At 44.6% G+C, this 27,406-nt stretch overlaps 1 protein-coding gene across 2 annotated transcripts in view; it reads left to right on the top strand.

The window, feature by feature from the left end:
- Positions 1 to 27,406, top strand: part of GLT1D1 (glycosyltransferase 1 domain containing 1) — a 582,479-nt gene that overhangs the window by 470,360 nt on the left and 84,713 nt on the right. Inside the window, exons 3-4 of one of the 2 annotated variants that reach the window (XM_050748582.1) lie at positions 6,677 to 6,825; positions 18,088 to 18,193. In XM_050748582.1, the coding sequence (XP_050604539.1) occupies positions 6,677 to 6,825; positions 18,088 to 18,193 (255 nt within the window). The remainder of the gene's footprint in view (positions 1 to 6,676; positions 6,826 to 18,087; positions 18,194 to 27,406) is intronic. The other variant, XM_050748583.1, reaches the window with a different exon arrangement.

A 27,406-nucleotide genomic window follows, 5' to 3' on the forward strand; every position in this document is an offset into this window, starting at 1 on the left:
AGAGATCTGCCGGGCGCAGTGGCTCACGCCTGTAATCCTAGCACTTTGGGAGGCCGAGGTTGGCAGATAACCTGAGGTCATGAGTTCGAGACCAGCCTGGCCAACATGGTGAACCCCTGTGTCTACTAAAAATACAAAAATTAGCCGGGTGTGGTGGTGCATGCCTGTAATCCCAGCTACTCGGGAGGCTGAGGCAGGAGAATTGCTTGAACCCAGGAGACGGAGGTTGCAGTGAGCCGAGATCGCACCACTGCACTCCAGGCTGGGTAACAGAGCAAGACTCTGCCTCAAAAAAAAAGTATATAGATCTGCATCCTATCTGGAAGGACCCTGAGATGCTGTGGCAGAGGGGAGAGAAGAGCACTAGGGGGACTTCCAGGGGTCTGGCTTGTGCCACTGTGTGCACGGTGGGCAGGTCCCTGCATGTGGAATACTGGCTGATGCCAGCTTGGCTGGGGCAGGAGGGTCATAACATGCTGACTGCGAGGTGCCTGTCAGACGACACACTCTGTAAGTTTTTGTTGAATTAGAGCAGTTGGAACCCATAGGCACTCAGAGAGGCTTCTGGGCTGAAGATAAGAAGCTGAGAGTGGGATGAAGTTAACTTAGGGGTAGGGCACTAGGGGTAGGACACACTGGGAGATTACATGATCAGAAAGGAGATACGATGGGAAGGCAGGAGGGCCCCGGAAATCCAGAAAACTTATGGAAGCCAAAGAAGAGGAATTTCCAGCAGGGGGCTAGTTAGCGATGCTGGATGTTGCTAACAGGTCCATCTGCTCAAGACGTCAAAGGGGCAATGGCAGTTGGCACCTGAAGGTCCGTGGAGATCTTGTCTGATCTTCCGCAGGAGTAGTGGCAGGTGGAAGCCCAGGAGTGGGTAGGCATGGGAGATGGAGATGGTGAATGTGTGCCACCCTTTCATTTCCAGAAGTCCTTTTGTGATGCGCAGGGGAGAGAGAGTAGAGCCTGACTGGGGGAGATGCTGGGTTGCTGGGGAAAGCTTCTAAGGGACTTGGGCATATTTGATGCTGCCTGAAGGTGAGTGGGGAGAGGAAACAGGAGGCGGCATGACTGTGGGGTGGTTAACTCCTGAGCAGTTGGTGGGGGGGGTGGGGACGCTGGAGAAGGAGTGTGGCCTCTGCTGGGACCCCTGGGAGAGGCCCAGAGGTCTGCAGGTGCCAGAGGGGTGGGCATGGTGGGGGGCAATTGAGAGTATGCCTGCCTTGCAGCTGTAACTTTCTCTGTGGAGGAGGGAAGGCCATGAGCTGCTGGTGGCAGGATGGATAAGGACCGCAGAGGCTGGAGGAGAGGGAAGATGTCACCACCCCAGCCCTCCCTGGGTCATTGCCAAAGCCTCTTAGCTTGTCTCTTTTCACTTTCAACACAGCAGTCAGACTGAGTCTGCTGAAACGCTCAGCCAGATTGCATCTCTTCTCTGCTTCACATCCAGCACACACCGAGGTTTCTGCCAGGACCTGCTATCTTCTGCGCTGTGGGCCCCTCAGTGACATACCCTTCCCAGACCCCTGTGATCTCCCAAAACCCAGCACATCCCACGTCAGGCCCGTAGCACCTGCTTTTCTGATATTCGGATATAATGCCCACTGATACTATTTTTTTGTTTATTTGAATTTACTTATTTCTAAAATTCACATTGTTATTTTTAGTTTGACAACTAGTAATTGTATATATTTATGGGATACAGTGTGGTGTTTTGGACTATAAATACATTGTGGAGTGATTATATCACAGTAATGAACATGTCTACCGCCTCGAAGACAGGCGGTATTCCATATCTGTGGGTTCCACGTCTGCAGTTCCAAGCAACTACAGATCAAAATGTTAAAAAAATTATAGAAATTAAAAACAACACAGCCCGGGCACAGTGGCTCACGCCTGTTATCCCAACACTTTGGGAGGCCGAATTGGGCAGGTCACCTGAGGTCAGGAGTTTGAGACCAGCCTGGCCAATTGGCAAAATCCGTCTGTACTAAAAATACAAAAATTAGCCAGGCATGGTGGCACGTGCCTATAATCCCAGCTACTCGGGAGGTGTAGGCAGGAGAATCGCTTGAACTCGGGAGACAGAAGTTGCGGTGAGCCGAGATCGCGCCACTGCACTCCAGCCTGGGTGACAGGGTGAGACTCTGCCACGCGTGCACACACACACACACACACACACACACACAACCCAAAACCCCAAACAATACAGCAGAACAACTATTGACAGGGCATTTCCATTGTATTAGGTATTATAAGTAATCTAGAGATGATTTGAAGTACACAGGAGGATGTGTAAAGGTGATATGCAAATGCTGTGCCATTTTATATGTGGGACTTAAGCATCCTCGGATTCTGTTATCCACAGGGGTCCTGGAACCAGTCCCCAGCAGATACCCAGGAATGATTGTACTTATTACTTTTTGTAGTGAAAACATTGAAAATCTTTTTTTAAGCAATTTGGAAATATACAGTATGTTATTATTGACGATGGTCACCATGCTGTACAACCTGCTCCTCCTCCTGCCCCCCACTAACCTCCGGGAGCCACCATTCTGCTCTCCACTTCCGTGTGCTGGACTCTGTTAGCTCTTCATCTTTTCCCCCACGGTATCCATGTGGCTCCTCCCTCATCACCTTGAGGCTTTTTTTTTTTTTTTTTTTTTCCTGAGACCGAGTCTCTCTGTCACCCAGGCTGGAGTACAGTGGCGTGACATTAGCTCACTGCAACCTCCACTTCCCTGGTTCAAGTGATTCTCCTGCCTTAGCCTCCTGAGTAGCAGGGACTACAGGCATGCGCCACCATACCCGGCTAATTCTTGTATTTTTAGTAGAGATGGAGTTTCACCATGTTGGCCAGGCTGGTCTCGAACTCCTGACCTCAGGTGATCCACCCAATTCAACCTCCCAAAGTGCTGGGATTACAGGCATGAGCCACTGTGCCAGCCACCTTCAGGTCACCTTCTTTAGTGGGACCTCCCATGCCCACCCTTCTCAAATGGCAGCCCCTTCTACCGCACGCTCTCTCCCTGTCTCCCTGGGGCTGGTGGTTTTCCTCCCTCCCAGGTTCAAGCGATTCTCCTGCCTCAGCCTCCCGAGTAGCTGGGATTATAGGCACACGCCACCATGCCTGGATAATCTTTTTGTATTTTTAGTAGAGATGGGGTTTCACCATGTTGGTCAGGCTGGTCTTGAACTCCTGATCCACCCGCCTCAGCCTCCCGAAGTGCTGGGATTACAGGCGTGAGCCACCGCGCCCAGCCAATTCAAGGGTAATTTTAAGTGTACTTGATTTTCTTGTATGTGCTGATTTTGTAATCAATGCCCCAAGTAAGATGTGAACTCCATCTTCCATATAAATGCAGTACAGAGGGGTTATAACAGACAGGGTCAAAACTAAATGGAAATTTTGAGAGACTGCGGTGTGGTAGGAACTGGGGCTGTCAGGAGAGTTCTCTGGAAGGAGCTGGCATTAGAAAGTGTCATGTCAGAGGCGTGGAGACTCGAAGGGAGCGTGATGTGCCAGAGGTCCAGCCGTGGGAGGGTGGTTGGAGCGGAGTGCACTTCTGCCATGCAGGGTGAGCTGTGTTCTGGGCCGAGGCATTTATCCCAGAGACACACTCAGCCATTAGTTTATTCCCTAAGCAGAATAGAAATGGTCCCCATTCTCATGTGGTTGACAGTTGAACTGGATACAGTGAGCTCTTTGCAGGTTTTAATCAGAAAAGAGACCTGGTCCCATTTGTTGTGTATGCACACATGTGCGCACACACGGACACACACACCTTGAACAATTGAAAAAGACAATACATGCATGTGGTAAAAACTATCCAACAATACAAAAGCTTGTGTGTCTCTTTCTCTTTCTCTCTCTCTCTTTCTCTCTCTCTATTTCCTTCTTTCATTTTGAGACAGGGTCTCGCTCTGTTGAGACCCAGGCTAAAGCACACTGGCATGATCATGGCTCTCTGCAGCCTTGAATTCCTGGACTCATCGATCCTCCCACCTCAGCCTCCCAAACAGCTGGGACCACAGGTGCATGTCTCCACACCCAGCTAATTTTTAAAATTTTTTGTAGACACAGAGTTTCATCACGTTGTCTAGGCTGGTCTCAAACTCCTGAGCTCAAATGATCCTCCCACCTCTGCCTCCCAAAGTGCTGTGATAACAGGTGGGAGCCACTGCACCTGGCCTGATTCTCCTTTTTGGATGCAATCATTGTTATCTCTTTTTAATGTATCCTTCTAGAGATATTCTATGTGCACACAGTGTATGTACCCAAAAGTATTCTTCACTTTGCTCTGTTTTTCATTAATAGTGAATCTTGGAATTCATTCTTAATACTTCATAGTGATCTATTGCATTCTTTTGATGGCCAAAGAACATGATTAGGTCCATCTACCATAATATAACGAGTGCCCTGTGGATGCACGTGGAGGTAGTTTTTAAATCTTTTTGCTACTTCACAGCTGCAGTGCGTATTCCTGGGTGCAGGCTTTTGCACATATATCCAAGTATATCTTTGGAATAAATTCCTAGAAGTGGAGTTATTTGGTCACAGGGTTTGTGCATTTAAAATTTTCTAGCTGCTGTTACATTGCCCACGGGAGAGGTTGTACCAGTTTGCTCTCTCATAGATAATGTATACGAGTGTTTATTTCAGGAGGCCTCCGGTCAACTTTTTAATCTTTACAGATGTTCTGGATTAAAAAGATGGCTGATATTGAGCATCATTTTCTTTGTTCAAGAGCTCAGTGTATTTCTTTTTCTATGGACTGCAATTTTGTGCCCATCTCTATTTTTCTTTTTCTCCCTTCCTTCCTTCCTTCCTTCCTTCCTTCCTTCCTTCCTTCCTTCCTTCCTTCCTTCCTTCCTTCCTTCCTTCCTTCCTTCCATCCTCCCTCTCCCCCTCTCCCCCTCCCCTCGCCTCTCTTCCCCTCCCCTCCCCTCTCCTCTCCTCTCCTTTCTCTCACTCTGTTGCCCAGGCTGGAGTGCAGTGGCACGATCTTGGCTCACTGCAACATCTGCCTCCTGAGTTCAAGCGATTCTCATGCCTCAGCCTCCCCAGTAGCTAGGATTACAGGTGTGCACCACCACACCTGGCTAATTTTTGTATTTTTAGTAGAGATGGAATCTCACCATGTTGGCCAGGCTGGTCTCACACTCCTGACCTCAAGTGATCTGCCTGCCTCAGCCTCCCAGAGTACTGGGATTACAGGCTTGAGCCACTGTGGCTGGCTTTTTTTTTTTTTTTTTTTTTTTTTGAGACAGAGTCTTGCTCTGTCACCCAGGCTGGAGTATAGTGGCACAATCCTGGCTCACTACAACCTCGACCTCACAGGCTCAAGCAGTTGTCCCATCTCAGCCTCCCAAGTAGCTAGGACTACCAGTATGTGCCACCATGCCCAGTGCATTAAAAAAATATTTTTTATAGAGATGGGGTTTCACCATATTGACCAGGCTGGTCTCAAACTCCTGGGCTCAAGCCATCTGTCTGCCTCGACCTCTCAAAGTGCTGGGATTACAGGCATGAGCCACCTCACCCAGTCCTCATCTCTGTTTTCCTACTGTGTTGATAGCCTTTTTTCTTTATTGATTTACAAATGCTCTTTATATATTAAGCAGATGAACTTTTTTTCTTTAGTAAGAGCTGTAAATAGTTTTTTCCCCAGTTTCTCATTTGTCTTCTGATTTTGTTCATGTGTCTTCCAATTTTCTTCATGTTGTTGTCACTATTGAAAAAATTTCTTTTTTGTTTATGAGATATTTTATATTTATGTTAGCAGGAACTGAAACTAAGGTGGAGAGAAAGAGAAGAGACATGTTTGAAAGACATAAATATTGCGTGTGTGTGTGTGTAGCAGGTAGAATGGAAAGACCAGGAAGTATTTTTTGAAGCTATGATAATAGGTGACTTTTGAAGTCTTTTCAAAGAACTGAGCAACAGAGGCCCGAAAATAATCTTTAGATACCACAATTCAGGGACAGGAGAGAAAACGTGGAATTAAGGAAATAGAAAAGGAACTGTCTGGTACAGCAAATGCCACTGGAGGTGGCAGTGTATGCCCCATGTCTGAGGCTCAAGGCCTCCTGGGTCAACCTTCCTTCCAATGGCCTCGGTCGCAGCCACAGTCCTGGGTATCTGAGACGGGCAGATGTATGGTTAATGTCATTGATTCTAGGCCTTCTTTTGTATTTTAAGGCAGGGTGCTTACCAAGGGCAATTCAGTAAATAAGTAATCTTATGGAATTCATTCAAAATCTGAATCATAGTGGCTGAGCACAGTGGCTCATGCCTGTTACCCCAGCACTTTGGGAGGCCAAAGCAGGTGGCTCACCCGAGATCAAAAGTTTGAGACCAGCATGGCCAAAGTGGTGAAACCCCGTTTCTACTAAAAATACAAAAAATTAGCCAGGCATGGTGGTGCGCACGTGTGGTCTCAGCTACTCGGGAGACTGAGGCGGGAGAATCGCTTGGAGACCCGGGAGGCGGAGGTTGCAGTGAGCTGAGACCACACCACTGTACCTCAGCCTGGGCAGCAAGAGTGAAACCCTGTCTCAACAACAACAACCAAAAAAAAAAAAAAAAAACAAAACCTTTACTGTAGCAGCAACCTGTTACATATTAACGTTTTCCCCTCATCTTCTCCTTTCTCTGTATTTTTGGATAAAGGGCCCATCTAGAGGCTGCAGGGCACGTGTGCGTTTTGAAAGATGCCTTTGACTTTGAAAGCCCATCTGAGATTGCAAACCTCATCTTGGCCGAGAACTGCGAGGCTGCCCTGGCTCTTCATCTCTATAGGGGAGGCAGGCTTTTGCAAGGTAATCCTCTTTCTCTTCAAAAGTAAAACACCAGAAATTCTGAAAACCAGAAGCACCTGTAATGTCCAATAATATGGGAAACGGTGTCTCCTGTTTATCCAGTTCAGAAATGGGAGACATGTCATAATCTCTTTGCTTTACTTCTGAGTGTCCTCATGAAGTGATGGCCAGCTTCTCCCTGAGAGAACCATCAGAAGAAAAGCAAGTTGGAAGTTGCCTTATTTTTCATGACCCAGGCATGTATTTACATGTACCTCCTCCCCCACCTTCAACACACACACACACACACAAATGGAAGCCTACTGCTGAATATATATTCAGCCTCTTCCTTTTCACCACTCAGCCACACATCCGGCAACCTTCTCCCATAGTGGCACGTACATAGATCTATCTCATTCATTCTATGGAGATGCCATCATTTAAATTCTTCAATTAATAAATATTTATGTTGTCTTTAATTGTTCTATTTCACCCATTAGAATGTGTGTCTCTGTGCAGACATCATAGCATATGAACTTGGGAGAATATATCTGTACTTCCATATTTTTGCATCCATGCCTGAACTATCTAAACTAACTGTTTTCTCTATATGCAGACAGTGTTTCTAAAAGTATTATTTCTAGAGAGTTATTTTCTGCTGAACAAGTATATGACTTTGAATTTTTTTTTTCTTTTTTTTTGACACAGGGTCTCACTCTGTTGCCCAGGATAGAGTGCAGTGATACAATCTCGGCTCACTGCAACCTCCATTTCCTGGGCTCAAATAACCCTCCCACCTCAGCCTCCCGAGTAGCTGGGACTACGGGTATGTGCTACAATGCCCAGCTATTTTTTTGGTATATTTTTAGAGACGCAGTCTTGCCATATTGCCCAGGCTGGTCTTGAACTCTTGGACTCAAGCAATCCACCCACCCTGGCCTCCTAAAGGGCTGAGATTAAAGGCATGAGCCACTGCACCCAGCCTTGAATTCAGTTTTAAGTGTAGTGAAACACAGTCTGAGCTTTGTCTCTGAATGTGAAAGAAGTGTAGAGTTTAACTTTCCTTATAGGCCAAGATGAAGTTCCGAACCCCTGATAGCTCAGTAGAAACCTTTGAAAGGTTGTCACTGACTGTTGCAACTCTTTCATGCAGTCACAAAGCCTCGGCCCTGAGTATAGTGATTCTGTTGACTGTGAGTTGTGTTGTTTTCTTTTCTTTTTCTCTTCTTTTATTTTAAGTTCAGCAGTACCCGTGCAGGATGTGTAGATTTGTTATAGAGGTAAACGTGTGCCATGGTGGTTTGCTGTACAGATCATCCCATCACCGAGGTATTAAGCCCAGAATCCATTAGCTATTCTTCCTGATGCTCTCCCTCCTCCCACCCCACTCCCAATAAGTTGTGTCATTTTCTGTAAAGTGATATTTATTATTCTTTTTTTTTTCTTTTTCTTCTCTTTTTTTTTGAGATGGAGTCTCACTCTGTGGCCCAGGCTGGAGTGCAGTGGCATGATCTGGGCTCACTGCAACCTCTGCCTAGCAAGCTCAAGCAATTCTTGTGCCTCAGCCTCCAGGATAGCTGGGATTACAGGTGCGTGCCACTACGCCCAGCTGATTTTTGTATTTTTAGTGGAAATCGGCTTTCACTGTGTTGGCCAGGCTGGTCTCCATCTTCTGACTTAAAGTTATTCGCCCTCCTTGGCCTCCCAACGTCCTGGGATTGCAGGCTGGAGCCACCAAGTGCGGCCGGCCCCTATTATTTCTTTTTAAATGTTTTACACACATATGTGGAACATTTTATTCCCACAAGTGGGGTTAGGTCTGTACATTTAATTCATATCTTAGCTTTTTCCCAAATCCACAAAGCTACATCTATCTTATTCTTTTTATTGGCTGTGAGGTATTCCAGTGTGAGAATGCACCATACTTATTAAAAGTCTCTCTCTTGGTTTTTTGCTCTTCCAAGCAAGGCTGAAGTATTTTCTATTTTATTTCTTTACTCCATTGTATGTGGATGTTGGAAATACAAATTCCTAGGAAAGCCTGTGGGCCAAAGGGCTGTGTAACTTTTGTTTTGATTGACAGTGACAAAATGCTATATGGAAAGGTTATTCCAGTTCATATTCTAACAGATGGGCAAGGACCTATTTCTCCTCTAGTCAGATGGCTGGATTTTTGTTTTAGTTCTCAATTTTACCGTGCTTGACCTCTGCTTCAAATAAACACAGAGTCATCTGAAGTTAGGTTTGCTTCTCCTAAGAGTTGAAAGAGGAGAGGTGCCCTCTGCAAAACCAACCTGTTGCCCAGAGGAAACAAATCAATTACATTGCTCAATCGAATAAATATCAAGAACGGAAGCCATGCTACTCTTAGTAAATGTGGTTAAACTTACTTGTTCGTTCCTAGTTGTTGTCCATATGGAAATTAAACAGTATTTATTCCTCAGAGTTGTGTTTTTGAAGGTTAAAGTCTGTCCGTGTAGCATCATGTATGAAAAGCACCAGAACCATTGTCAGTCAGAAGAGACGGCCCTCTGCACTGTGAGGTTTTCACTTAACAAAGTATCCGGGGACTTTCTCTGCATGAGCTGCAGACATTGATTAACTACCTACCCTGTGATTAACTGGCTGTGTGATATTTCATTCTATGCATACACTATGCATTTTTTAGACAGCCTTCTATTCATTAAACTGTATTTAAATATATATAGCACTTACTGATTTTTAAATTACTTACAGAGGTGACTTGGAAACTACGTAAAAATACAAAGAAGAAAATATGGTACCTGCAATTTCACCACCCAGAAATGACCACTGTTTGTGTCTGTGTTTTTGGTTTTATTTATGTTTTTATTTAAAATTAATTTTGCAAAAAGGGTATACTTTTACAATATAAGCTTGCAACTTCTTTTGAAAAATATTTGTAGTCTGGGTGTGGTGCCTCACACTTGTAATCCCAGCACTTTGAAGGCCGAGGCAGGCAGATCACTTGAAGTCAAGATTTTGAGATCAGCCTGGCCAACATGGTGAAGCCCCATCTCTACTAAAAATACAAAAAAAATTAGCTGAGCGTGATGGCGGGCACCTGTAATCCCAGCTACTTGGGAGGCTGAGGCAGGAGAATCACTTGAACCCGGGAGGTGAAGGTTGCAGTGAGCTGAGATCATGCCCCTGCACTCCAGTCTCGGCAACAGAGTGAGACTCTGTATCGAAAAAAAAATATATATATATATATATATTTTTAAAGATACAAATATATAAAAATATGTATATAAATATATCAAATATATAAAAATATAAATATATGTATAAAAATAAATATATTTCTATATCTATATATTTCTTATATATAATATATAAAAACATATTTTTTGTGGAGTATTTAGTATGTGCTAAGCACTTTGATAAATGCTTTGAATGCAGAGATATTGCTGTATCTGACTCTTGCTCTGTAGTTTGTGTGTATATTTTAAAAATTGTAATCATATACTTCTAATTTAGTAACCTATTTTACAATGTGTTAGAAATAGATTGTATATGTTTCCTCTGTCATTGAATGTTCTTTTGCAGCATAGTTATGAATGGTCACGTCCTATTTCCATTTTTCCCCTCAGTTATAAATAATATCATGATGAACAGGTTTCTGCTTAAACCTTTGGAGCCCATTTCCTTTAGGATTTTCCAGAAATAATCTTGCAGGATCAAAGGGCATATGCATTTTTAAAGCTTTTGATACGTATTGCCAAGTAATAACTAGTCACATTTATATAACTGTGTATATTAAATATTGCTAAGTAAAACCTTAACATCTTGGACAAGTGGAAGTTTGCTTTTCTGTTTAAAATCAGTATTTGCTGAGCAAATAATTAAATAAAATAGCTAAGTAGAATATGCAAATAATGGGAAATAGCACATTAACAACATTAATACACATTACAGATATATTGCAGGTGTAATGCACATTTTTTTTTTTTTTTTGAGACAGAGTCTGGCTCTTGTCACCCAGGTTGGAGTACAATGGCGAGATTTTGGCTCACTGAACCTCTGCCTCCTGGGTTCAAGCAATTCTCCTGTCTCAACCTCCCAAGTAGCTGGGATTACAGGTGTGTGCCACCACGCCCTGCTAATTTTTGTTTTTTTAGTAGAGACGGGATTTCATCATGTTGGCCAGGCTAGTCTTGAACTTCTGACCTCAGGTGATTCACCTCCGTTGGCCTCCCAAAATGCTGAGATTACAGGTGTGAGCCACCTCACCCAGCCTGGAAATGTTTGTGTGTATTTTTGTTTTTTGTTTTTTTTCAGATGCAGTCTCGCTCTGTCACCCAGGCTGGAGTGCAGTGGTGTGATCTTGGCTCACTGCAAGCTCTGCCCCCCAGGTTCATGCCATTCTCCTGCCTCAGCCTCCCCAGTAGCTGGGACTGCAGGCGCCCACCACCATGCCCAGCTAATTTTTTGCATTTTTAGTAGAGACGGGGTTTCACCATGTTAGCCAGGATGGCCTCGATCTCTTGACCTCGTGATCCGCTTGCCTCGGTCTCCCAAAGTGCTGGGATTACAGGTGTGAGCCACTGCACCCGGCCGGAAATGTTTTAAAGAACAATATCAACTTTAATTCCTTAAGCTCTGGACCAATTATTATATGAACGTCAAAGTAGCACATTATATTTGTTTCTCCCTCTTGGGCATGTCTGTAAAATGTTTTTGACATGCGTACCAATCCATCATTTCAAGTGTATGAGAACATAACTTTATAGGTGTCCTTAACTTAGATGTAATAGAACCTGTTCCCAGGTAGTATGCTTTCTGGACTCTTTCCTATGTACCCTAAATGGCACACAAGGAAAAACGTACAGGTTAATTTGATGCTGGCCAAGAGTGTGTTAGTGAAGCTCCTCCTGTTCCTTTTTATTTATTTATTTTTATTTTTATTTATTGTTTTGAGGCAGAGTTTCACTCTTTCGCCAGGCTATAGTACAGTGGTGGGATCTCAGCTCACTGCAACCTCCGACTCCCGTGGTTCAAGCGATTCTCCTGCCTCAGCCTCTTGAGTAGCTGGGATTACAGGCAGGCTCCACCATGCCCAGCTAATTTTTGTATTTTTAGTAGAGATGGGGTTTCACCATGTTGGTCAGGCTGGTCTCGAACTCCTGACCTCATTATCCGCCCTCCTTGGCCTCCCAAACTGCTGGGATTACAGGCGTGAGCCACCACGCCTAGCCTTGTTTCTTTTTAAGAATATGCTTTAGGCTTGAGCCTAATAAGGAAGCAGATAGGGTCAGGTGGATGATTGAGAAGCCAAGTTTAGGGCCAGGCACAGTGGCTCATGCTTGTAATCCCAGCACTTTAGGAGGCTGAGGTGGGGGGGATCACGAGGACAGGAGTTTGAGACCAGGCTGGCCAACACAGTGAAACCCCTTCTCTACCAAAAATATAAAAATTAGCTGAGCGTGGTGATGGGCACCTGTAATCCCAGCTACTTGGGAGGCTGAGGCAGGAGAATAGCTTGAACCTGGGAGGTGGAGGTTACAGTGAGCCGAGATCACGCCCCTGCACTCTAGCCTGGGTGAGAGAGTTAGACTCCGTCTCAAAAAAGAAAAAAGAAGAAGCCAATTTTAGGAAGCTATGATTTTCTGTTTTTCTCAGCAGACTACTGGGAGAGACAAACCTCTAGCACAAGTACGGATTTATGAATGAGACCCGTTACGTGGGTGGCTCTGAGTCAACCTACTTGGAAAATAGCTTGTGTACCACTCTTCATTCTCAGTGCATTTCAGCAAATACTGTTTGAGGACCTAACTTTGAGTAACCATCATATTAGAGCACGGGATACAGACATAAATAAGAGAATCTTCCAGTCTACAAATAAAACCCAAGACTTTATGACACATGGCATGACATAGAAGGAAAAGGATTTGCTTCTGAGAAACCTGGAGAAATGAGGGGATGACTGAATAGGGTTTTGAAGAGAGAATAAGAGTTTGCAAATATATCCTCGAAAAATGAAAAATAGAACTACCGTAGGATCCAGCAATCCCACTTCTGGGTGTATGTGCAAAGCAAATGAAATCACCGTGTGGAAAAGATATCTGCAACCCCATGTTCACTGCAGCACTATTCGAAATAGCCAGGACAGGGAATCAACCTGTGTCCATTGATGGTAAATGGATACAGAAAATGTGTATATATATGTAACGGAAAACAAAGGATATTCTGTTGTTTGTAACAACATGGATGAGCCTAGAGGACATAATGCAAAATAAAATACAATAAGCCAGGCACAGAAATACAAATACCACATGGTTCTCACTTGTATGTGAAATCTAAAAAGTCAAATTCATAGAAGCAGAGAGTAGTAGAATGGTTACCAGGTGCTCAGGATTACGAGGGGATTAGGGAAACGTTGGTTAAAAGTACAAAATTTCAGTTAGGGGCCGGGCGTGGTGACTCACGCCTGTAATTCCAGCACTTTGGGAGGCTGAGGCGGGCGGATCACAAGGTCAGGAGATGGAGACCATCCTGACTAACACAGTGAAACCCCGCCTCTACAAAAAATTCAAAAAAATTAGCTGGGCATGGTGGCGGGCGCCTGTAGTCCCAGCTACTCAGGAGGCTGAGGCAGGAGAATGGCATGAACCCAGGAGGCAGAGCTTGCAGTGAGCCCAGATCGCACCACTGCACTCCAGCCTGGGCGACAGGGCGAGACTCCGTCTCAAAAAAAAAAAAAAAAAAAAAAAAAATTAGAAGGAATACATTCAAGATTTATTGCACAGCATGGTGACCGTAGTAAATAACAATGTATTGTATACTTGAAAATTGCTAAGAGATGGGCCAAGCGTGGTGGCTCGTACCTGTAATCCCAGCACTTTGGAACGCTGAGATGGGTGGATCATTTGAGGTCATGAGTTCGAGACCTGCCTGGCCAACATAGTGAAACCTTGTCTCTATTAAAAATGCAAAAATTAGCTGGGCATGGTGGCGCTGCCTGTAATCCCAGCTACTTGGGAGGCTGAGGCAAGAGCATCACTTGAACCTGGGATGCGGAGGCTGCAGTGAGCCGAGATAGCACCACAGCACTCTAGCCTGGGTGACCAAGTGAGACTCTGTCTCAAAAAACAAAAAAAAAAATTCTTAAGAGAGTAGTAGGTTTTAAGTGTTCTCATCACAAAATAAATGATAAATACGTGAGGTCATACATATGTCAATTAGCTTGAATTTTTTTTTTTTTTTAAAGAAGTAGGGTCTTGCTGTGTTTCCCAGGCTGGTCTCAAACTACTGGAATGGAGCAGTCCTCCTGCCTTGGCCTCCCAAAGTGCTGAGATTACAGGTGTGAGCCACCACGCTTGACCTAATTAGCTTGATTTAGTCATTCCACAATGTATACGTATTTTAAAACATCATGTTGTACACCATATATGTACAATAATAAAAAGAGAGTTTGCAAAAATATTTTATCTACATCATGTTATAGTACAGGACTTCCAGAATTTTTCAATTGCAATCATGGGTGAATTTATAAAAGTCTTATTTTTTTGAGACAGAGTCTCGCTCTATCACCCAGGCTGGAGTGCAGTGGCACAGTCTTGGCTCACTGCAGCCTCTGCCTTCCAGGTTCAAACGATTCTCCTGCCTCAACTTCCCAAGTAGCTGGGATTACAGGCGTGTGCTACCGCATCCAGCTAATTTTTGTATTTTTAGTAGAGACGGGGTTTCACCATGTTGGCCAGGCTGGTCTTGAACTCCTGACCTCAAGTGATCCACCCGATTCGGCCTCCCAAAGTGCTGGGATTACAGGCATGAGCCACTGCACCCACCCTTATAATAGTCTTTTGCCATTAAGGCTAACATTCTACTTATTTAAAACTATTTTCTTAACAACGGAATGAGCATCAAAAAAAAACCCAGAAAACTAAGTGAAGTATCCCATATTCCATTCTTCTAAGTGCTAATTTCTGGATTTATGTGTTTAAAACTTCTTTAGTATAAAACATGGTGAAACTAGCTCTCACTTACGGGGTCTGCCTTGTACCAGAATGTCATATATCGTCTCACCAGTCTGCTAATTAATATCTCCGTTTCACAGATGATATGGCTGGGGGTCAGAGAAACTGAGTAGCTTGGCCAAAGTCATGCCTGTTCTAGGTGGAGAAGCAGGATTCTAACCTGGGGCTGTCTGGAGAGAAAGTCTTATGATTTCTCAAAATAGGCCAAATTAGCTTTGACATATACGAGTTATTGCTGCTGGGCTGATAGAGTAAGAAAGGGCTGTCATCTTACATACTAAATATGTTCACACCTTTTAAGCAACCTCATTGATAGTGTGTATCTTTTAGGTGTCTATTTTTCTGTCTTTGGGAATTTCATTGAAAACCACTTTCCCACTGTTTTCCTTACCCTCCTTCAGTAGCAGTTTTTATTGGGGGAACGTCCCAGATATAGTTTGACTGTGTCGCCATCCAAATCTCATCTTAAATTATATCTCCCACATTCCCATGTGTTGTAGGAGGGACCTGGTGGGAAGTAGTTGAATCATGGGGGTGGGCCTTTCCCATGCTTTTCTCATGATAGTGAATAAGTCTCTCGTGATCTGATGGTTTTATAAAGGGCAGTCTCCCTGCACACGCTGTCTTCTCTTGTCTGCCGCCATGTGAGATGTGCCTTTCACCTTTTGCCATGATTGGGAGACCTCCCAGCCATGTGGAACTGTGAGTCCATTAAACCTCTTTCTTTTGTAAATTGCCCAGACATATCCAATTGCCATGCCAGTTGGGTATGTCTTTATCAGCAGCTTAAAGATGGACTAATACGGTCCCTTTGTGGCAATAGGGTGTATCAGTTTCCCACTGCTGTTGTAATAATTTACCACAAACCCAGCGGCTTCAGACAACACCAGTTCATCACCTGACCTCCAGTTCTGGAGAAGAATTGCTCCAGAGATGTCCACATCCTACTTCCCAGGACCCCTGAGGCTGTGACAGGGGAGCCTGTTCTGGAGGTTGGAAAGCTGAAGTGGGTCTCCCAGGCTGAAATTCAGGTGTCAGCAGCTGTGCTCCTTCCTGGAGGCTCTTGGGGAGAATCTGTTTTCTTGTCTTTTCCAGCCTCGAGGGGCATCCACATGTCTTGGCTCATGGCCCTTCCTCCATCTCCAGAGCCATCGGACTGGTGAGGTCTTCCTCACGCTGAACTTGACTCTCTGGCCTCCCTCTTCCACTTGTAACGACCCCTGTGGTTAGGCTGAACCCGCCTGGATAGTCTACCGTAATGTGCCTCCCCTGTCCCGCCCGCCTGGATAGTCTACCGTAATGTGCCTCCCCTGTCCCGCCCGCCTGGATAGTCTACTGTAATGTGCCTCCCCTGTCCCGCCCGCCTGGATAGTCTACCGTAATGCCCCTCCCCGTCCCAGCCTCATGGGTCCTGGGAATTAGGATGTGGACATCTCTGGGAGCAATTATTCTCCCTATCACAGATTCATGTCCTTCCCATATGAGAAAAATCTTCACTCTGTCCCAACATCTCCCAAAGCCTAAACCCATCACCCATGGTGAACCATCTCTACTGGGTGGGCGTTTCTATGTCTCTCTGTGTTTTTGGAAAAGTTCTTAAGGTCTGCAGTAAGAAATTCAAACAATATAAAATGTTACAGAGTGAAAAGTAAGTCTCACTCCTAACCCAGATTTTTTTTTTTTTTTTGAGGCAGAGTCTCGCTCTATCACCCAGGCTGCAGTGCAGTGGCGTGATCTCAGCTCACTCCAACCTCTACCTCTTGGGTTCAAGTGATTCTCATGCCTCAGCCTTCGGAGTAGGTGGGATTACAGGTGTGCACCACCACACCTGGCTAATTTTTGTATTTTTACAAAAAGAGAGACAGAGTTTTGCCATGTTGCCCAGGCTGGTCTCAAACTCCTGGCCTCAGGTGATCCGCCCACCTTGACCTTCCAAGTTCTGGGATTACAGGCGTGAGCCACCGTGCCTGGTCCATCCCAGATCTGTAGCCTTCCAGGTCTCTTTCCCAGAGGTGACAACAGTTATTATTTTGTGTACTGTCACGTCAGATATTCTGTGCATATAGAAATGTGTATTTATGGCTTTTTTGTGCAAGCATCTTTTGTCCACCAATATGTGTTTTTCTTTTTGCCAGTCTTTCTGTGTGAGCACATACACACACACACACACACATGCACACACACACACAGCTCCAAAAAAAAAGAGTTGGTCTTCACCAATGCACAAGTAAGTTGCTTCTCAAATTGTGCTACTTTTAGCAGCCTTGCTGGAGCCGTCCGTGTTATTGTTGGGCTTGATATCTGGAGGCTGAATTCATAGCAGTGGAATTCTAGGGTGAGAGAGACCTAGATAGAGAGAAAGAAGATGGGATCTGCTAATTTACATGACAAAAACAATTCAAAGGCCAATGAAAGGAAAGATCAGTATCTTCTCCTTTAAATATCTTGATAGAAATAGCTTATTTGAGAAATCTAACCAGGTGAACTCCAGTTAGATCTGGTCTATGGGGTGATTTGTAGGCCATAGTCTCTTTGAAATTTTTAGTTGACCTTTGGGAGTCTTTTTGGGGAGTCGCTTATGATGTGCTCATCAAAAGGCCTAATACCCTGTCCTGCCCCTCTGCGCTTATGAAATGTTCATCGAGGAAGCCGGGAGTGGACTCACCCACTGCCTCCCATCCGCACAGGACCCGTCACTCAGAATATACATACTCCCTTTGCAAATTCTTTCCCACTTTATGCGCTCAGCACCTTGTGTTATTTTGGCCCTCATCCTAGTTGTGCCTGTCGTAATTTATCATCCCTGCTCTACTGAGCAGTTCTTGAGGATTTCATCAAGGTTGTCTGTGCCTCTCTCTCCCCTGTTTTTGTCCCAAGGATAGCACGGTGCCTGTTGGTGTTGATGAACAATAGGACTCAGTTTGGAGAGCCCTTTTTTTTTGTCATGAATTTTGATGATGCCAGATTAGCCCATTTCCTAGGAATGATAAGCTTGGCTTTGATAGATGATGGCTAACAATATTTTTTATTTGCTAAAGTTTAAAATGAATGAATTGAAAGATAGGCCTGACAACAGTGGTCGGGGCCTCCCATGTTCCTCTTGATGTTGTGTTTATTGTAGTGATACCCATTCTGCTATCCAGGAGAGGTGGATGCAGCCGAACATACAGCAGCACACAGCTCCTGTGATCTGGGAACTTAAGTGTTTAAGATCCTTGCTTGGGAATGGTTGGTGAAGGCTGTTTCTAGGGCTGAATTCTGCTTTGTGACTGTCATCGTTTTGCAGGCCACCAAATCCCTTTTGGAATCATCTTTGGAGGAACTGATGTAAATGAAGACGCCAACCAGGAAGAAAAGAACACAGTCATGGGCAGAGTTCTTGAGGAAGCCAGGTAATACTTGCGAGAATTTCACCCATGCCAAGCATTTAAACTATGGGGATGGAATTAATTGAAACCAAAGACCAAGGGCACCAATTGTCGGGAAGGTTTACATCTTATCACTTAAAACAAATTTCATGTAACCTTTTCTTTAATTTGGTACATTTTTGTTTTGCCACAAATCGTCATTGCTAACAGGTTATTGCACTTAAGTCTTTAACTACAGTTAATATTAGATAAGCCTCTTTAGAATGGTCTGCATGGAGCCAGGCATAGTGAGGCACACCTGTGGTCCCAGTGCTTGGGAGGCAGAGGCAGGAGGATCACTTGATAGTGAGGCACGCCTGTGGTCCCAGCTGCCTGGGAGGCTGAGGCGGGAGGATTGCTGGAGCCCAGGAGCCCAAGGCTGCAGTGTGCTATGGCTGCACTCCAGCCTGGGTGGGAGAGCAAAGCCCTCTTCTCAAAAAAGAGGTGTTCTGAATGTAGAAAACACAGACCACAGACGAACTCCAGCCTTAGCAGCACACAAATTAGGGTCTAGTTTGCATCAGGTTTGCCCAAGTAGACTGTCTTTGGCATGGGTCTTATCTATGTAGCTTTCTGAGCTATAAATGCCATTTGCAAGAAGGGATTTCTAAACTGTGGCTCAGGCCTTTTCCTTGGGTATGTCCCGCTAGCTGTCCTGGGAACCTGAGAGGTAGCTGCTGTGAGAACAGCTCTATGTGCTCTGAGTGGTGCTTCTCACAGGGGTCACTGTGATAATCCTTGGGGCTGCCCTGCACGTCTCTGATCCCAGATACTAACCATGGGCAGCAGCCTCCAGGTACCACAACTACCTAGTATGTCTGCCTATAATTCTAATGCCCCCAGGGTGGGGGAAGTTATCCCCAGTTGAGAATTCCTTCCAGCGCTGTACTTCCCAACTTTATCCATGTCGATGTGGTAAAAGGAGGTTCATCGGAGGCCGTTGTTCTGGACTGGCCCCTGTGCTGTGCCCCAGCAGACCAGCCCATGACAGAAAGGAGTCACTTGTGCTGAGTGCTGTGTAATAAACTAAACTTTGAAATGGGTCAGTCTTCTTTCTCTCTCTTCTCTCTTCTCTTCTCTTTTCCTGATAGTCTCATTCTGTTGCCCAGGCTGGAGTGCAGTGGCGTGATCTTGGCTCACTGCAAACTCAACCTCCAGGGTTCACACGATTCTTGTGCCTCAGGCTCCCGAGTAACTGGTATTACAGGCGGCCACCTCCACACTTGGCTAATTTTTGTATTTTTAGTAGAGACGGGGTTTCACCATTTGGCCAGGCTGGTCTCAAACTCCTGGCCTCAAGCGATCCACCTGCCTCGGCCTCCCAAAGTGCTGGGATTACAGGCATGGGCCACCGTGCCCAGCCTGAAATGGGCCAGTTTTCTAAAAAGCAAGAAATTCCAGCCAACTTCAGTCAGCAGAATAGGGATGTCTTCTCTGCTTTAACCCTGTGGGGCAAGTAACTCTGAAATGTCCCATCTGCTTTTTGTTTTCTGTGTCTGCTTTCTTCAGCCCTTGTCTGTCTGTAGAACATGCCTCCTCTGCTCAGCTCATCAGAACACTCATTCTGTTTTGTAGAATGAGGTGCTGCCCAATTCTAGAACTGCTAATAAAAGCCCATTCTAATCTCTGAACTAAATTTGTTGTCATTGTGTCTTGACAAGGCATACTTAGAAAATTATCATATTTGTATAGCAATTTCAGGTGGATTGAAAGGCTTGATTAAAAAAGTCACTCCCATTTCTTTGTCTAACAAATGCAATAAGAAAAATTAAAATAATGATAAAAGCAGGCCGGGCACGGTGGCTCAGGCCTGTAATCCCAGCACTTTGGGAGGCCCAAGGCAGGTGGATCACCTGAGGTCAGGAGTTCGAGACCAGCCTGGCCAACATGGTAAAACCCCATCTCTATTAAAACTACAAAAATTAGCCAGGCATGGTGGTGGGTGCCTGTAATTCTGGCTACTTGGGAGGCTGAGACAGGAGAATCACTTTAACCCAGCAGGTGGCCAGGTGTGGTGACTCACGCCTGTAATCCCAGCACTTTGGGAGACTAAGGCAGGTGGATCCCCTGAGGTCAGGAGTTCGAGACCAGCCTGGCCAACATGGTGAAACCCCGTCTCTACTAAAAATACAAAAATTAGCTGGGCGTGGTGGCCTGCACCTGTAATTCCAGCTACTCGGGAGGTGGAGGCAGGAGAATTGCTTGAACTCAGGAGGCAGAGGTTGCAGTGAGCCGAGATCGTGCCACTGCACTCCGGCCTGGGAGACACAGCATGACTCCGTCTCAAAAACAAACAACAACAACAACAACAACCACCAAAGAACCCGGGAGGTGGTGGTCGCAGTGAGCCAAGATCTTGCCATTGCACTCTAGCCTGGGTTACAGGCGTGACTGTCTCAAAAAAAAAAAAAATAATTAATTAATTTAAAAAATAAAAAAACAAATAAAATAATGATAAAAGCAATATGAATCTTCCATGATCATATGAAAATTGTGAAAAAAAGCAGAAATTAAATCAAAAGAACTAACTGTACATGCATACCCCAAAGAAAGAACTAACTGTACATGCATACCGCAAAGAAAGAACTTTTCTGATGAGTCATGAGGTGCTCAGTGGGCTTTCTTGGGGTTTCCCCAGACAGTCGAGGGGGTTCTGTGCAGTTTGTCCTCCCACATGTTCACTGGCTGCTGATGTTAGAAGAAAGCCTCACCTATGTCTAGAACAATAACCCTGAATTCACAGTTTACAGATGGCCCAACAAGTACTGCCTAACTATCCCTTCAACCTTTTTAAATCTTTGAATCATTGTAAGAAACAAAACAAAGTAAAACTGATCATTGATTTTCACCCAATCAATCACCAGCCATCAGTTTTCTGTGGCTCACTTCATGGCTGGGAAGCTCTGGCCAGGGAATTTGGGACACTTCAAGTCTTCATGTAGCTGGATCACCCTATTCCATACCGGGGACAGCACTCAGAGTTCTTTCTGGAGCCTCAGATTCCTTGTTTGGTAATGTAGGTGTCAGTCTCGCTTCTGAAATCCAGGCTTACTGAGAGGTATAACTGCATTTAGGACCCTAGTCCTTCCCGAGGACCCCTGACCATATGTTGTGGCAATGCAAGTATGGACCCAAAAAACCCGAGACAGGTCCCAGTTACTGTTTAGAAAGCTGATTTTGCCAAGGTTGAATACACACACCCAGCCTCAGGAGTCCTGATGACATGTGCTCAAGGTGGTCAGGCACAGCTTGGTTTTATACATTTTAGGGAGACATGAGACATCAATCAATATATGTAGGAAGTACAGTGGTGCGTTCTGGAAAGGCGGGACAACTGGAAGCAAAGGCAGGAAGACTCAAAGCGGGGAGGGGTCTTCCAGGTCACAGGTAGGTGACAGACAAAAGGTTGCATTCTTTTGAGTTTCTGATTGGCCTTTCCCAAGGAGGCCAGATACACATTTATTTCAGTGAGCGGAGGGGTGACTTTGAATAGAATGGGAGGGAGGTTTCCCCTTAGCAGTTCCCAGCTTGACTTTTCCCTTTAGCTTAGTGATCTGGGGTCCCAAGATATTTTCCTTTCACACCACCTAATCATAATAGCACACACGTGTGCCTGTGTGTGTGCGTTACAGTAAGAAAAGGCATTAAAACACGTTGGGGTAACCTTGGGGATCTTTTATTACAGGTTTTCTTATTGCTGTTGTTCTTACACTCTGCAAATTCATTACCTTCAGATTCCTGTAGTTGGTAACACACTGCCTTATGGAAGGAAAATAATTCTGTTTACAAGAAACAACATTGAATGAATCCATCTTACAGTATTATCATTAGTATTATTCATTGCATTGTTATTAAAGCAAACACTGATTTCTATTTCGGGGGGTTATTGATCGAGGTGAGTGGGCAGGAAAGCACATGAATCACATTCCTTGTCCAATACAATATAGCACACTTTTCTGTAAAAGAAAGTATTGAACCTGTCTAGCTTTATAATGAGTATTTCTTTTTTTTTTTTTTTTTTTTTTTTTTTTTTTTTTTTTTTTTTTTTTTTTTTTTGAGACGGAGTCTTGGTCTGTCGCCCAGGCTGGGGTGTGCAGTGGCACAATCTCGGCTCACTGCAACCTCCACCTCCTGGGTTCATGCCATTCTCCTGCCTCAGCCTCCCGAGCAGCTGGAACTATAGGCGCTCGCCACTACGCCCGGCTAATTTTTTGTATTCTTTAGTAGAGACGGGGTTTCACTGTGTTAGCCAGGATGGTCTCGATGTCCTGACCTTGTGATCCGCCCGCCTTGGCCTCCCAAAGTGCTGGGATTACAGGCGTGAGCCACCGCGCCCGGCCGAGTATTTCATTTTTAATCAAATGATTTTAAATAGTTATATTTTTCCTATAGGGTCTATTTTTGAAGTTTTTTTAGTATTAAAATTTTTTTTCTATGTAATATAGTATTTGAACTTACTTTAGCTTCAGCTTTTTGGCTTATACGTATTATAATGTAATAAGTACTTGATAATTATGTTATCAATATCAAAACTAAATGAAGAGTATTTGAAACCTATGGAAATTGTTTGGTGAAGGATCATCCAGGTACATATTAGAAGAAAATATTGTTGGCTAGGCGCGGTGGGTGGCTCACGCCTGTAATCCCAGCACTTGGAGAGGCCAAGGTGGGTAGATCACTGTGGTCAGGAGTTTGAGACCATCCTGGCCAACATGGGGAAACTCTGTCTTCACTAAAAATACAAAAATGGTGGCAGATGCCTGTAATCCCAACTACTTAGGAGGCTGAGGCAGGAGAATCACTTGAACCTGGGGAGGCAGAGGTTGCAGTGAGCTGAGACCTTGCCACTGCACTCCAGCCTGGGTGAAAGAGGGAGACTCTGTCTCAAAAAAAAAAAAAAAAGAAAAGAAAAAAGAAAGAAAAGAAAAAATTATTGTCAAGCAAATGAGCAAGAGAGTTTGTATAAAATGAAACACCTCAAAAATAGCCTCATAAATAGGAAATATATAGCACACGATAGGTTAAACGAGGTGAATTTGCTGTTTTGTATGCATAAAATGGCTGAATATTGGTAGTTTCAGAAGTTTTTTTTTGTGAGACGGAGTCTTCACTCTGTCGCCCAGGCTGGGTGCAGTGGCGTCGATCTCGGCTCACTGCAAGCTCCGCCTCCCAGGTTTACGCCATTCTCCTGCCTCAGCCTCCGGAGTAGCTGGGACTACAGGCGCCGCCACCACGCCCGGCTAATTTTTTTGTATTTTTGGTAGAGATGGGGTTTCACCGTGTTAGCCAGGATGGTCTCGATCTCCTGACCTCGTGATCCGCCCACCTCGGCCTCCCAAAGTGCTGGGATTACAGGCGTGAGCCACCACGCCCGGCCAGTTTTCACAAGTTTTAAGCTGTAGATATTTAAGCCCAAAGATATTTTTTACAAAAAAAAATCACATGTGAAAGTGAGTAAATCTATTTCAAAATGGCAATGTTCAACTAAAAGTGCAAAAATGGTAGCTTTGTTTTTTTTTTTTTTTTTTTTTTTTTTGAGACGGAGTCTTGCTCTGTCGCCCGGGCTGGAGTGCAGTGGCCGGATCTCAGCTCACTGCAAGCTCCACCTCCCGGGTTTACGCCATTCTCCTGCCTCAGCCTCCCGAGTAGCTGGGACTACAGGCGCCCGCCACCTCGCCCGGCTAGTTTTTTGTATTTTTAGTAGAGACGGGGTTTCACGGTGTTAGCCAGGATGGTCTCGATCTCCTGACCTCGTGATCCGCCCGTCTCGGCCTCCCAAAGTGCTGGGATTACAGGCTTGAGCCACCGCGCCCGGCCGGTAGCTTTGTTTTTCATAAGAAATGTGTGTTTTTTTAAAATTTAATTTAATTTCATTATTTTTTGGAGACAGTCTTGCTTTGTCCCCCAGGCTGGAGTGCAGTGGTGCGATCTCAGCTCACTGCAGCCTCCACCTCCTGGGTTCAATCACTCACCTTCCTCAGCCTCCTCAGTAGCTGGGACTACAGGTGTGCACCACCACGCCTGGCTAATTTTTGTGTTTTTAGTGAAGATGGAGTTTCCCTGGGTTGGCCAGGCTGGTCTCAAACTCCTGACCACAGTGATCTGCCTGCCTCAGCCTCCCAAAGGGTTAGGATTACAGGCATGAGCCACCGCCCCCCACCAATTGTTCAATTCTTAAATTTCTAGGTTTCCAATGTTCCCGGCAAAGGAAGGTTTATACACTCCCCTGAAGGGCCCATTGTCAGGCAATTGTTATTTAGCTACTTTTCTTTCTTTTTTATCTTATTTTCACAGGATAAAGTCTATTCCCCCAGACACAGTTTACTTGCACCCCTTGCTAGTTTTCAGAGCAAATGGAGAGCTTCTCATAACTGAGGCCAGCAGAGCAACCCGTGCTGGGTTCCAGCCTCCTTCCGCGTCAGCACTGTGTAGCGCTTGGATTATGAAAGTGAGCCTTGGTGGGAAGTCCAGCGTGATCTCCTCTCATCCGTCTTTCCTTCTTCCTTCCGTAGGGGACCTGCAATGGAATGTGCCTCGACTGGTGACAGGGTTGTAGAGGAGGCAGAAAGGAAAGCCTGGGGCAGACATAGGCAGGGGAAGCGGGGCCTTCTGGAGGAAGAATCTGCCATTTCTGGGTCCTGCTACAGGGAAGGAATCGTCCTTTCCTGATTCTTGTCTGCAATAATTATTCCTGCGGTATTTGCCTGATGATGATTTTTCCATTCGCACTGCATCTTGTTTATTAACTGGAATTCTACCTTACAGAAGACTTTCCCCTTTGATCCCATTTACTTATTTATTTATTTGTTATTCAGTATGGACTCGTGAGGGCTGGGTATGGTGGCTCATGCCTGTAATCCCAGCACTTTTGGAGGCTGAGTTGGGTGGATCACTTGAGGCCAGGAGTTCGAGGCCAACCTGGCCAACACGGTGAAACCCCATCTCTACTACAAATACAAAAAAAAAAAAAATTAAAAGAAAGAAAATATTAGTCGTGCCTGTAATCCTAACTACTCAGGAGGCTGAGGCAGGAGAGTTGCTTGAACCCAGGAGGCGGAGGTTACAGTGAGCTGAGATTGCGCCACTGCACTCCAACCTGGGTGACAGAGCGAGACTCCATCTCAAAAAAAAAAGAAAAAATATATATGTATATAAAATATATATATTTATAAAATATATTTTTATAAAAATATAAAATATAAATTATATTTATATTTATAATTTATATTTAAAGTATATAAAATAAAAATATGAAATATATTTATAAAAAAATATAAAAACATGGACTCATGGATATTTATTTTATTTTCCTTTACAGGTTATCTGTTACTATTTTTGTTTATTTGGTTGCTCAAATTGTCCCGGATTTGCCCACGGGAGATGCTTTGAGCTGATGCCTGAGTTCTTTTGACATGCTCTCATCATTCATCATTTTCTGAGCACTTTTCTACTTTGTGGTATCATAAAATGTTCATGATTCATCTCCTGTCTACCTTGTCCTACTTCTGGAAATGGCTATTTCTCAAAGGAGTCCTTGGTCCTTTATAATTTTTTTTGTCTTTTTAGAGAATACTATTTAGAAACTAAGCTCTGTGCTTATTGCTTACTGAGTGTCATTTCTTGTAAGCCCTCTTAGAGCTTGGATATGTATGTATGTATATCTGCACATATACGGCTATATGTATTTTTATTTCATCACTAGAAATATGGTTCTCATTATTTGACATAGGTATGAAGCTTAGGGTTTGTGTTAGGCATCCAAATGGAGGTATGAAGTAGGTAGAAGTCTGGGCAAGTTAGGGGAGGGGTCGGGAGTTTGTTGGTCAATATACAGATGCTATTTTATTTTTTTTCGAGACGGAGTCTCACTCTGTCACCCAGGCTAGAGTGCAATGGCATGATCTTGACTCACCGCAACCTCCACCTCCCACGTTCAAGCTATTCTCCTGCCTCAGCCTTGTGAGTAGCTGGGATTACAGGCATGCACCACCACACCAGGCTAATTTTGTAATTTTAATAGAGACGGGGTTTCTCCATGTTGGTCACACTGGTCTCGAACTCCTGACCTCAGGTGATCCACCCGCCTTGGCCTCCCAAAGTGCTGAGATTACAGGCATGAGCCACCGCATCCAGCCTTACAGATGCTATCGAAAACTGAAAACTGGGGAGATCACCAAGGGAGTAAGTGCAGATAGAGAAGAGAAGCCCAAGAACGGAGTCTTGGAGCAGCCCATTTTTGAGAAATCAGAAAGAGGAATTAGTGAGACTGAGACTGAGTGGCCAGAAAGATGAAATGGAATGGTTTGGTGGAAACCAATGAAGAAGGATTCCAAGGAGGAAGGAGAGAACATATGTGTCTGTTGCTATTGATAGGTCAAGTAAGATGAAGACTGAGGGTGGAGCCATTTAGCTTACCAACATGGAGGTCATTAGTGACCTTGAGCGCAATTTCAATGGTGCAGTCAGGAGAGTTGCCTGGAGTGTTTTAAATGAGAAGAGAGGCATTGGAGGTGTTGAGTCAAGGTAACATTGGGGCTTTTCTTATCAAGGAGAAAAGAGGAAAAGGACAATAATTGAAGCAGGGACTGTGGGATTAAGATAGTTGTTTTTAAGATAAGAGAAATAATAGCATTTTTATAATGAGTAGAAGGGAAAATAATGATGTGGGAGAAAGGTAGGAGGATGTATATTATCTACAGGAAGTCTTGAAAGATTGAAAGTCCTGACTTTATAAAATGTTTTGTTAAGAATTTTCTTTTTAACTAAAAAAAGTCTGTCCCAATGCAATGTAGACAGTTTGGAAAGTAACGCCGGGTGCGGTGGCTCATGCCTGTAATCCCAGCACTTTGGGAGGCCGAGGCGGGCGGACCACGAGGTCAGGAGATCGAGACCATCCTGGCTAACACGGTGAAACCCCATCTCTACTAAAAATACAAAAAATTAGCCGGGTGTGGTGGTGGGCACTATAGTCCCAGCTACTTGGGAGCCTGAGGCAAGAGAATCACTTGAACCTGGGAGGCAGAGGTTGCAGCGAGTCGAGATCGTGCCATTGCACTCCAGCCTGGGCTACACAGCGAGATTCCATTTCCAAAAAAAAAGAAAGTTTGGAAAGTACTGAAGAAGCCAGGGAAAAGCAAATTACCTAATTTTTTTGTACTTTATGTGTACTTTAACCATGACTAGCTTTTTGGTAGGTGA

Source organism: Macaca thibetana, chromosome 11 (assembly GCF_024542745.1).
Source record: "Macaca thibetana thibetana isolate TM-01 chromosome 11, ASM2454274v1, whole genome shotgun sequence".
Classification (NCBI taxonomy): domain Eukaryota; kingdom Metazoa; phylum Chordata; class Mammalia; order Primates; family Cercopithecidae; genus Macaca; species Macaca thibetana.